The sequence below is a fragment of the Rutidosis leptorrhynchoides genome, chromosome 8 (assembly GCF_046630445.1).
Source record: "Rutidosis leptorrhynchoides isolate AG116_Rl617_1_P2 chromosome 8, CSIRO_AGI_Rlap_v1, whole genome shotgun sequence".
NCBI classification, from domain to species: Eukaryota; Viridiplantae; Streptophyta; class Magnoliopsida; order Asterales; family Asteraceae; genus Rutidosis; species Rutidosis leptorrhynchoides.
The window spans coordinates 143,020,123-143,034,059 of NC_092340.1; the positions used below are offsets into that span (position 1 = coordinate 143,020,123).

Below are 13,937 nucleotides of genomic sequence, written 5' to 3' on the forward strand. Positions count from 1 at the left end.
TTGGTGAATGTTATTAACATACATCTAGTGAATGTTAGCATACATCTATGTTATCATACATCTAGGCTTAATATTTTATCATGAATGTTATTAATATGCATCTGGTGATTGTTAACATACATCTATGTTATCATACATCTAAAATTAATATATTATCATACATCTACTGAATGGTATTAACATACATCTAGCGAATGTTAACATACATCTGAACTTAATATGTTATCATACAGTGAATGTTAATAACATACATCTGGTAAATGTTAATATACATCTAAACTTAATATGTTATGATACATCTGCTGAATGTTATTATCTGGTGAATGTTATTAACATACACTGAGTGAATGTTAACATACATCTCGACTTAATATGTTATCATACATCTGATTAATGTTATTAACATACATCTGGTGAATGTTAACATACATAAGATAAATGTTAACAAAACAAAATAATATCTTACTTTGTCCTAAACATCAACTAACATTACATGTTTACAAGCATGCACAGTGCCACCGGGGACTAAGAATGCACACCACACATACGCTCTGCAGATGTAAATGAAAACCAGTTCGGTTCAGTATCACAAACTTCTTCATCACTTTCCTATTATGATTAGCAATACAAAAAAGCAGGCAGTAACATAACATTTTGGACGAATATCCCGTTGTGAAATCTCTTGATAAATTCATCAATCCCCTAAAAAAAAGAAAGAAAAAATCACATTATTCGGGCTGCTGTGCTTCTTTTGGGATACTTAAAGAACCCAAAAGATAAGTTTATAGAATGTTACGCATATATCCATCATCAAAGATTCACTTTCAAGCATAAATTAGAAGTGTTGGTCAGTTCGTAGAGAGGTATAGAACTTATAGATTTGTGATAAAGTAGACACAAAGATACCTGGTCAGAAACATAAAATATACTGTCATTAAATGCCTTAATTACCTATAAACGATTGTGTTAATTTTAGACCTCGAAGAACTACTAATTTAGTGGTTATACAACTAAATCATTAGGATGTCATTAAATAGTGGGTATACAACTTATGATTTAGGATAAATTCAGTCATTACAAATGTGACTTAGCGCTTAGCCAATGAAGCCATATATTCTATCTATAAGTCAACATACTATTAACAACCAAATCCTTCCTAATCTTTAGAATTGAAGATATCTTTAGAAGATATCCTAGGCATAATATTGTATATTTATTTATATTGATAGCTGTACATCAGGGGGCACGCTTGTATATAGATATTGCCATTGTCAAGGAATAAAGACAGGAATCATATTCTTATAGTCGATTCAAAGGGGAGAGAATGAGAGACCCACAATCTCCAAATGTATTGTCTACTAATTTTGTATGGGGTTACTTAGGGCCATAGGGGTTAGCCTGCCACGTCATGGGGCTTTTATGGTGTTTCTTTGGGACCTAATTTGAATTCTGGATGTCAAGAGTTTTAGTCATTCAATTTGATTTTTGAGGCTGTCATGTTAGTTTTTATATAAATAGAAATAGAAATTAGTTTGTCCGGAGCATCATCGCTCCGGTATACTGTTAGTCTGTAAATAACCAAACTAGTTACACATTTGTTACATCGAATTTATAACAATAATAGAAACATTTGTCACTGTTATTAAATAATAATAGAAACAAATTCTACTGACAAAACTCCATCATTTTCCATCGAATTTAATAGTTACACATTTGTCACTGTTATTAAATAATAATAGAAACAATTCTACTGACAAAACTATATCACTTTATAACAATTCTACGAAGTACATCTCGGAATGAAAGCTTAGAAACAATGGTTAGATCTTAGGGTTTTTATAATATAACACATGTTTCATGGGACTAAAGAGGTACTTAGAACCATATGTTGTGCGAATTACATCTATTAATAGCTGGATTTGGATCTTAAAATTGAGGGTGAGTGGAATCAAAGCAAATCCGCTAATAAGGATTGACATCCATAACGAACCATTTTGGTATAATATGAAAAAGCTGACACTAAAAGCAATCATCATGGTTGTTATAGATAGAAAAAGAAATAATAGACCTATTATCAGCTTTTTGGGCAAGTCTACCAAGAAATCACGTTCATGATAACGAGAGGTGAACACAGATAAGAACACGAGAAGTGAAGCGGCAGATGATAACAAAGAAATGGCATCCACCACTATAAAAAGCTTGAAGGTTTCTTTCGAGTGGAAAAGAGGGATACCGTTTGTTTGGTTATATCCACCTGGAACTGCAAAAGCTGCTGCAAAAACCATGGTGGCAACAAGCGCCGCAACCACCATACATTGACCAGCTATTTCTTTCATCCATCTCTCACTGATAATGCTAAAAACGAACATATATTTCATAGCATTATTCCTCAAGAAAGACAAGCTTTTAGTTGCAATTGTTCTATTTACAAGTGATATTCGTTTAAATAATAAAAGGTGAAGACAAAAGACAGATTCGACGAATTGAAGACGCAAACGACCAAAAAGCTCAAAAGTACAAAATACAATCAAAGAGGTTCCAATTATTGATAAGAAACGTCTCGAAATTACAAGAGTACAAGATTCAAAACGCAAAGTACAAGATATTAAATTGTACGCAAGGACGTTCGAAAATCCGGAACCGGGACCAGAGTCAACTCTCAACGCTCGACGCAACGGACTAAAAATTACAAGTCAACTATGCACATGAATATAATATAATATATAAATAATTCTTAAAAATTATATATATATTATATTATTATTTAAAATCGTCGGCAAACAAAGTGCAAGGCTGAATGAGCTGTAAAAACGAACTCCGCGACTTGCGGAGTTCGAAGGCTAAAAGTACCGCGACTCGCGGAGCCCCAAAAAAATGAAAATGCCTATAAAAGCCAACGCAGTTCGACGAATTTTAATATCAATATATATCCATCCATCTATCTATACTATCTATACGTAATATTTATATTTATAATTTATATTTTAATTTTAATTTTAATCCTAATAATAAGGGTATGTTAGCGAATGTTGTAAGGGTGTAAGTCGAAATTCTGTCCGTGTAACGCTACGCTATTTTTAATCATTGTAAGTTATGTTCAACCTTTTTACATTAATGTCTCGTAGCTAAGTTATTATTATGCTTATTTAAAACGAAGTAATCATGATGTTGGGCTAATTACTAAAATTGGGTAATTGGGCTTTGTACCATAATTGTGGTTTGGACAAAAGAACGACACTTGTGGAAATTAGATTATGGGCTATTAATGGGCTTTATATTAGTTTAACTAAATGATAGTTTGTTAATGTTAATATAAAGATTTATAATTGGACGTACCCATAAATAACCATATACACTCGATCGGACACGATGGGCGGGATATTTATATGTACGAATAATCGTTCATTTAACCGGACACGGGAATGGATTAGTAGCCACTAGAATTATTAAAACAGGGGTGAAATTATGTACAAGGACACTTGGCATAATTGATAACAGAGTATTAAAACCTTGGGTTACACGCAGTCGATAACCTGGTGTAATTATTAAACAAAGTATTAAAATCTTGTTACAGTTTAAGTCCCCAATTAGTTGGAATATTTAACTTCGGGTATAAGGATAATTTGACGAGGACACTCGCACTTTATATTTATGACTGATGGACTGTTATGGACAAAAACCAGACGGACATATTAAATAATCCAGGACAAAGGACAATTAACCCATGGGCATAATGTAGTGACCCGAAATTTTCCATGTTTATATATATTAATTGAGATTGATATTTACATGATTAAATATTTCCAACATGTTAAGCAATCAAGCTTGTTAAGACTTGATTAATTGAAATATGTTTCATATAGACAATTGACCACCCAAGTTGACCGGCGATTCACGAACGTTAAAACTTGTAAAAACGACATGACGATATATATATGGGTATACATATGGTTAACATGAGATTATGATAAGTAAGTATCTCCATAAGTATATTAACAATGAGTTATATACATATAAACAAGACTACTAACTTAAGGATTTCGAAACGAGACATATATGTAACGATTATCGTTGTAACGACGTTTAAATGTATATATATCATATTAAGATATATTAATATATCATAATATCATGATAATATAATAATTTAACATCTCATTAGATATAATAAACAATGGGTTAACAGCATTAATTGAGATCGTTAACTTAAAGGTTTCAAAACAACACTTACATGTAACGACTAACGATGACTTAACGACTCAGTTAAAATGTATATACATGTAGTGTATTTAGATGTATTAAAATACTTTTGGAAGACTTCAAGACATATATCAATACACTCATACTTAACGAAAATGGTTACAGTTACTTTTCCATTCTTTTCTTTCATCAAGAATTCTAGTCGTATTCTTACCCGTATTATACACAGCTTCAAAACGTACTTACTATGAGTATATACCAATAGGAACTAGCATGGGATTCCACTCTTGATTATGTCATGTATGACTAATCAATTTTAACTTCTACCATGAGCTAGTCAACTAACTAGAACTCCTTTTAACCCCACTCACCACTCACCAATTACCACTCATCATTCACTCCATTTCACTTCCAATTCTCTTTCTAATTCTCTCTCAACACACACACACTATTATGAACGTATTTTTCCAGTAGTTAATCATCATCTTCATCAAAAATCACTTCAAGAATCAAGCTATAATCATCATAGGAAGAACACTTCAAGAACACTTCAAAAATCCCTTCAAGTTTACTAATTTACTTCCAAGCTTTCTAATCCATTCCAAGTAATCATCTAAGATCAAGAAACCTTTGTTATATACAGTAGGTTATCTTTCTTATTCAAGGTAATATTCATATTCAAACTTTGATTCAATTTCTATAACTATAAACTATCTTAATTCGAGTAAAAATCTTACTTGAACTTGTTTTTGTGTCATGATCCTACTTCAAGAACTTTCAAGCCATCCAAGATCCTTTAAAGCTAGATCATTTCTTGTCACTTCCAGTAGGTTTACCTACTAAACTTGAGGTAGTAATGATGTTCATAACATCATTCGATTCATATATATAAAACTATCTTATTCGAAGGTTTAAACTCGTAATCACTAGAACATAGTTTAGTTAATTCTAAACTTGTTCGCAAACAAAAGTTAATCCTTCTAACTTGACTTTTAAAATTAACTACACACATGTTCTATATCTATATGATATGCTAACTTAATGATTTAAAACCTGGAAACACGAAAAACACCGTAAAACCGGATTTACGCCGTCGTAGTAACACCGCGGGCTGTTTTGGGTTAGTTAATTAAAAACTATGATAAACTTTGATTTAAAAGTTGTTATTCTGAGAAAATGATTTTTATTATGAACATGAAACTATATCCAAAAATTATGGTTAAACTCAAAGTGGAAGTATGTTTTCTAAAATGGTCATCTAGACGTCGTTCTTTCGACTGAAATGACTACCTTTACAAAAACGACTTGTAACTTATTTTTCCTAATATAAACCTATACTTTTCTGTTTAGATTCATAAAATAGAGTTCAATATGAAACCATAGCAATTTGATTCACTCAAAACGGATTTAAAATGAAGAAGTTATGGGTAAAACAAGATTGGATAATTTTTCTCATTTTAGCTACGTGAAAATTGGTAACAAATCTATTCCAACCATAACTTAATCAACTTGTATTGTATATTATGTAATCTTGAGATACCATAGACACGTATACAATGTTTCGACCTATCATGTCGACACATCTATATATATTTCGGAACAACCATAGACACTCTATATGTGAATGTTGGAGTTAGCTATACAGGGTTGAGGTTGATTCCAAAATATATATAGTTTCAGTTGTGATCAATACTGAGATACGTATACACTGGTTCGTGGATTGATTCAAGATAATATTTATCGATTTATTTCTGTACATCTAACTGTGGACAACTAGTTGTAGGTTACTAACGAGGACAGCTGACTTAATAAACTTAAAACATCAAAATATATTAAAAGTGTTGTAAATATATTTTGAACATACTTTGATATATATGTATATATTGTTATAGGTTCGTGAATCAACCAGTGGCCAAGTCTTACTTGTAACATCCCGCATTTTTCCGTTAAATTATTTTAACGCCCGTCTTTTTCTTTTTAAATAATACCCTTCATATCTAGATTCGTATCCTTTGTTAAGTAACATTTTAAATATTCTCGTTATCGGATTTTTAATATCTCCCGTACTTCCGTGTAATTTAAAATAATTCGTTTGGTCAATTCACGCACCCGCAACCGAACGCGAGGGACTAGTTTCGCCATTGGAGCAAAGATGTGACTAGCTTGACTAGTCAACACCCACCTCCCCATTTTCCTTTTCATTTTCATTTCCATTTTCTTTCTATACTTTCCAATTTTCTCTCAAACACCACTACAAAGAATCATCATCTAAATTCGGATTTGGAAGCTTCAACCAAAACAAAATACATATTTGGAATCCTCTCTTCATCCTCTTCAATTTGATACCAACTTCATCTCATTTGGGTAACTTTCTAAAATCACTAATTTTATGTGTTCTTGAGATTTTTGAGTTATAAAGTTGTTAATTAGTGTCTATGGCTCATTGTGATGTCGTGTATGTAATTTGTATGCTCGATTCGTTATTTTTGGTGTAACTAGTTCAATATGAAAATTACTTGCTAAATCCTTGATTTTGGATGATCAAATGTTGTTAGATTGTTAAAGTGCATGTTTTAAAAGTGTTACTAGTATCATTAGCTTCGTTTTGATGTATAGGTTGATTAAGGAAACTCCAAGAACATGATTAGTGATTTTGTGAACTTGGATTAGGGTTTGATAAGCTTTAGATGAACTTTTGATGCACTAAATGCTATGAAATATTGTAGATAAGAATTTTGTTGCAATGTGTGTATGATTACCTTCGAAACGGCATATCATACATGTAAATTGGTTGCCCGAATCATAAAATGCGTTTTAGAACTTGAAACTTTGATTATGAACGTTTAATGCGGTTTTTGGTTGTTGTTAGTGATGAATTGCTTGATGAAATGTGCTTAGTTGTTTTCCTTGTCAAATTACCTTTCTAATGATATAGGTTATGCGTTTTAAGTGTTTTCGGTGCATGAAATGTGTTATATTGTATTTTGGTTCGTGACTTGGACCATTTTTCTGCAAACTGCATGATTCCCAGGTATTGCGCGCCGCGCATTTACCCGCGCGCCGCGCAGAATCAGAGATCCCAGATGTTTGCCTTCTTGGTTGAGTTCTGACCAGAAATTGCACTTGGGTGCGAGCCGCGCAACCCAGTGCGCGCCGCGCAAAAGCCCCAGGCCACTCTCTTTTGTTTTTAAATGTCACAAAAATGTTTCCGCTTAACTAAAACTCCGTTTAACATGAAACTTGACTATTAGGCTCTTATATGACTTCTCGTCTTGGGAAAATTGTCGGATACCCGACCCGACCCCGTTGACTTTGACTTTGACCAAGTTTGACTTTTAGTCAAACTTAACCAAACGATTATACAATCGTTCTAACATACTTAACTACTTGTATCGTGCATGAAACTTGACAAATTGATTCACATGCTATATTAATCGAGTCGTAACGAGCCATAGGACTAATTGAACATCTTTGACCGTTTGTGTTTACCGTTATTGATACAACCTATATGTTTAGGTCAAGACTAGCTTTGTCTTTGCACGCGTCTACTTGTTGAAGTACTTTATTAACTCTTGCACTCAAGGTGAGATCATAGTCCCACCTTTTCAACAACTTTTATACTTTTAAATCGTGGGCTGAGAAAACATATACTTTGTTACATCTTGTACTACTTACTTTTATGTTTTGAACACAAGTGTGAAAACAAACATTCCACGTGCGAGTTAGAACAAAAATGCCTCAATTCGATTATCATTAGTTACACTTGCAGGGTGTAAGCGAGAACTTATATTGTGTGGCCATACGGGTTTAACAAACCCTCATTCGGACGGTTCGCTACCGTTATGCGGATGAAATATATTTTTGTGTTTTAGTGTGGGTTCTAGCACTGTGTGATGGGGTAACGTTGGTTAAGTTTTGATAATTGAGTGCTCGCGTATAACAACACTTTTGGAATGCAAATGATTTGGATAATCTACGTTATGGAAATACAAAATCTTGTGGTTCAAAAACAACGTTTAATACTTACTAAACCTATGATTTCACCAACGTTTTCGTTGACAGATTCTTCTATGTTTTCTCAGGTTTTGAATGCTTAGTGATACATGCTTCCGCACTCTTTTGATACTTGCTTGGATGTCGAGTATACATGCATTTTGGAGCATCTTTTGAACTTATTTAAACTGTGTCGCATAGTTTTCATTTGTACTTATAACGTTGTAACTTAACTTGTGGTCAATTATCTTTGTAAACTTTGAAACAATCTTTACACTTGAATGGATGCGACATATTTTGGGTCAAACGTCTGTTTTAAAGACTTATGACCAGGTAATGGGACCTACGTAGTCGACGCCGTCACTTGACGATTTGTCGGGGTCGCTACAAGTGGTATCAGAGCCAGGTTGTAGGGATTTAGAGTTCATTTGTGTCCACCCCGAGTCATAGGGTACATAGGTGAATCTAGACTACAACCGGCATATAGACTGAAGTAGGAATTACTTGACTATTTGTGCATTTATACTCGAACTCTTCAATCATATCTAACTCGTATTCGATCTTGATCTTACGTTGATAAATTTTGTTGACGCGCCACCTTGACTTTATGAGGTAATGTTAAATGCACATGAGAATCAGGGTAATATAATTTCCGGGATTATATTACGGTGATTCATATGGACATTCCGACATTATGACATAAAGAATTTAAGGCGAGTCAAGGAAAATTTTCTCTACATCATCATTCCCTATCATGATTAGTATTATTGAGAATACTAATCAACGATATTCTTGTGTCTTGAAGGAACAATGCCTCCCCGTCGCGGACCACGTAATGAAACTTCCGAACAAGCTTTTCAACGCATGATAGCCACCGCCATAGGTGCGGCTATGGCTAGTATCTCCTCCGACATCAATAACAACCACAACCACAACAACCATGGAGCCGGTAATTCAAACGAGGGTTGCTCCTACAAAACTTTCATGGGGTGCAAACCTCACACCTTCGATGGGACCGGAGGACCGGTTGTGCTCACCCGATGGTTTGAGCAAACAGAAGCCGTTTTTAGCATAAGCGGTTGTCGGGACCAAGACAAAGTCAAATATTCCACCCACACTTTTGCCGGTATCGCCCTCACATGGTGGAATACGTATGTGCTGTCGGTGGGTATCGATGAAGCCCACACACTCTCATGGGCCGACTTAAAGAAAAAGATGATCACCGAATACTTCCCGCGCGAAGAGACCCGTAAGCTCGAACACGAACTAAGAACTTTAAAAGCGGTCGGGAATGACCTAAAGGCATATAATCAACGATTTTCTGAGCTATCCTTGATGTGCCCAAACCTCGTGACCCCCGAACCTCTAAGGGTTGAACTTTATATGGATGGTCTTCCCAAGAGCATCAAACAAGGAGTAATGTCATCCAAACCCAGTAATCACCAAGAGGCCCTGAATATGGCCCGTCAATTGATCGAAACGGTAGACGAGATTGAAGTGCCGGCACCTAAAGCCGAGGATGAGTCGGGTGACAACAAAAGAAAATGGGAAGCCCCCCAATCGAGTAACTACAACAACAACTTTTCCAAGGAACCTCTCACCCCCGTCGGCAAGAAAAGTTATGCCGGGACACGACCTTTTTGCAACAAATGCCACAAGCATCATTTTGGTGAATGTGGCAAGCTAATTTGCCATCGGTGCCAAGGTAGTGGTCATATTGCCAAGTATTGTGGAAGTACCGCCCCCGTCACTCAAAAGGGGCCCGACGCACCAAAGCCGAGTATTTGCTACAAATGTGGCCAATCGGGTCATTTTAGGAATGAATGCCCAAAGAATAAAGCAAAAACCAACGCGCGCCGTTGAACTTACAACATCGACACCTAGGATGCCCGCGACGATGATGGACTAGTCACGGGTACGTTTCTTCACAACAAACCGTATATTTCATACTTATTCGATTCGAGTACCGTTAGACGTTTTATAACCAAGGATTTGACTCGTGCTCTTTATATTCCACCTCTTTCCCCCAGATACTACTTAGACGATTTAAGTGACCGACGGAATATATTGTGTGCCTATAAATTTTATCGGAGGATATGCGTTAAGAAATTGGACTCGACACCTATAGAACTAAGGAACTCAAAACCTATTCATTAAGGAGAAATTGTTGCCCTACATTTATGTATAGATTATTGTGAACTAAGTAACTTTCGGTTGGAAACCAATACTCTCTTCCTCGTATCCATTACCTCATGATTATTTGCGTGGATCCCGTGTATTCCAAATCGACCTCCGTTCTGGTTATCATCAATTGGGGGTTAAGGGAGACGATGTCTCCTAAGCCATTTTCCGAGCTCGCAACATTAGTTGTAAATCCCTCTTAGTACCGTTTGATTTATTTAGGACTCCGTCCGTATTCATGAACCTCCTAAACCACGTATGCAACTTATCTAGACAAATCTGTTATCATATTTATAGATGACATCTTAACTTATTCAAGTAAAGAAGGCAAACGAACAACATCATCATCTTACGCTCGAACTTTGAGAAAAGAGCAACTCTATACCAAATTCTCCAAGTGAGAATTTCTGTTGAACGAAGTCCAATTTTCTAGACCATGATGTTAATGGTCAAGGCATTACAATCAATCTCGAAATCAAGCCACATGTAATCAGGAAACTCTACCAACTCGGACTTGTATTCGTAAAAATCTTAGATCTCGTCTGTTATTACCGAAGATTCATTTCTGACTTTTCTCGTGTTACACGACTTTTAAACTCGTTAACTCGCTAAGGAAAACTTTAAACCTCTCCGTGTTCGCACCTTGAACGTGATTCTTCACACCAACATTTCTAGTTAAAAATCGTATAGCAACAGATGGAACTCAAACATGGAAATATTTCTACTTGAACGCCGAAAGGCATACTCCCTCGACTCGAAATCAACGGAACGGAAATTCGTTATTTTACACGAAGAATTCGAATACTAAATTGTGGATCCGATCAATATTCTTGTCATCACGTACCACACTACATACCTCTGTTATTTCACCGTTACCGTCTGATATTACTGGAAATTAAGATAACACACAATCCAACGATACTTCACTCTTCTTTGACTTAACGCCCTTGTATTTCTGATAATCGGCCAACTATTATTTAACCCCGAACTATACAACCACGTGTACTATCTCGTTTCTCTTTCAGACTTCAACTTTTGACAACTAGAGGCACGTTATGGCAACCTCGAGATGCAAGCTCATCCTATTCTAAGTCCTCATTTCACTCCTATCTTTATCGCTCGCATTTCCGTTTAAAGAAACTCCTTGTAACATTTCTCCATGGATAGAGAAATTCATCATATTACATTAGTATTCGCCACGAGGGTGAATAGTCCTAACGAACATTTTTCGAACCCTAACTGACTTGCTCAAACGTATCTTAATAGATTCTATTCCAACACGGTGTATCTTTGTCAATTATTCCGTATCGAAATACTCGTTTCACTTCTAGTTTTACAAGAAACCTTGGAGACCCGCTTAGACATGAGTACCGCGTACCACCCACAAACAGACGAACCGAACAAACGAACGATTTACGTCTTCGAAAGACATGTTTCAAACTTGCATGGTCGCTTTTAGTAGATCCCTCTTACAACAGTAGTTACCACTCGTGTGTTCACACGCACTTTCCGAAACCCTATATGACCGCTAATGTCATACCCCTATTCGTTGGACCAAAGCATGTGGCAAACAAAACACCGAATCTTAACTCATCCAAGAAACAACAATTGAGATAATCCAAGTCCGAGAAGGGCTCGAGACGACCCGTAGTTGCCCAAAAGAGTCATACCAAACTTAGATGAAAACCTCACAAATCCCAGTGTGTAACCGCGTAATATTGAGAAACCGCACCTTGGAAAGGTGTAATCCATTTTGGGAAATCGAGAAAGGCTATATCCGCAATATCGAACCTTTTGAAACCTTGGGGCGTATTGGAACCGCTTCCTACCTGATGATGTAGCGTGAGGGTACGAAATAGTATTATTTTTAATACAAAATACTACAAAATATAACACAAGTTTTATTAATTTACGGATGGGATATACCTAAACCTTGCTACAACACTATAGGCAGTGTACCTAATCGTAGAGTAGTGTAGTTTTTAGTAAGTCCGGTTCGTTCCACAGGGAGCTGGTGAAGTTAACGCTATATTATTAAGTTTATTTGTAAAAATATATATATAAATAAGTAGTAGTATTATTATAAAATGGGGGTTTTACCGTTTAATGACCGGTTTGTCGATTTTAAGCGTAAAAATAAATGACAAAAATTAAAGTGCGTAAAATAAATTGCGATAAATAAAATGACATAAAATAAAATTGCGAGTAATAAAATGACAGTAAATAAAGATACGATGAGAAATATAATAAAAGAATTATGCTTATTTAAACTTCCGTAATCATGATGTTTGACGTGTTGATTTTAATTTATTACCATGGGTTAATTGTCCTTTGTCCTGGTTTATTTGATACGTTTATCTGGTTTTTGTCCATAATAGTCCATCGGTCATAAATATAAAGTGCGAGTATCCTCGTCAAATTACCCTTATACCCGAAGTCAAATATTCCAACTGATTAAGGATTTAAACTATGACGCAGTTATCACTTCTGTCAACAATTACACCAGTTATCACTGTATGTAATCCACCCCTGTTTTAATTAGTTTATGAATATTAATTCATCCACTTGATCAGAATGAATAATCAATTACCCAACCCAATTGATTAATTAAATGATTATAACAGATTCCATATGAACGTCACTAAATAGGACAACCATAATCATTATTAATTATTAGGTTAATTAATTTGAAGATAGGTTCGACAGACTCCAATGAGTTGTCACTCAATTAGACAATACCCCCCATCTATTAATAGTCAATAGTCCAATTTCCACAAGTGTCGGTCTTTTGCCCAAACCTTAATTATGGTACAAAGCCCAATTACCCAATTTTAGTAATTAGCCCAACATCATGATTACTTCGTTTTAAATAAGCATAATAATAACTTAGCTACGAGACATTAATGTAAAAAGGTTGAACATAACTTACAATGATTAAAAATAGCGTAGCGTTACACGGACAGAATTTCGACTTACACACTCAAACGATCTCTATCATAAATCTTATTATTATCATAATTTAAAATTAAAATTAAGATTATTGTTATATCTTATTAAGTTAACATTATGATAGAGATATAGAATATAGATATTGATATTTGATATTAAGGATAGAAAAAAAAAATCGAATAGAAAAAGGTATATCTTCAATCGATCGTTACATAGCCTTTTATAGGCTAAATTAGAAATTGAATTTTCATTTACGACCCCTGAACTATGCTCAATTAACAACTTTTTATTATTTAATATTATTCTTATTATGAATTATTTAAATATTATATTTTATTCTTGTGCATAGTTGACTCATAATTTTTACACCGTTGCGTCGAGCGCTGAAAGTTGGTTCATGCCTCGGTTCCGGATTTTCGAACGTCCTTTCGTATAATTTAATATCTTGTACTTTGCGTTTTGTAACTTGTACTCTTGTCATTTTTAGACGTTCTTCATCAATAATTTGAACCTTTTTGATTGTATCTTGTACTTTTGAGCTTTTTGGACGTTTTGGTCTTTCAAATCTTCGTTTTTGTCTTTAAATCTTCATTTTCGAGCGATTTGCGTCTTTC

At 34.9% G+C, this 13,937-nt stretch overlaps 1 protein-coding gene across 1 annotated transcript in view; it reads right to left on the reverse strand.

Moving 5' to 3' along the window:
• Window positions 1-429: 429 nt before the first annotated feature.
• Window positions 430-13,937, reverse strand: part of LOC139862514 (uncharacterized) — a 62,847-nt gene continuing 49,339 nt past the window's right edge. Inside the window, exon 6 of the mRNA XM_071851127.1 lies at window positions 430-702. Within this exon, the coding sequence (XP_071707228.1) occupies window positions 695-702 (8 nt within the window). The 3' untranslated portion in view covers window positions 430-694. The remainder of the gene's footprint in view (window positions 703-13,937) is intronic.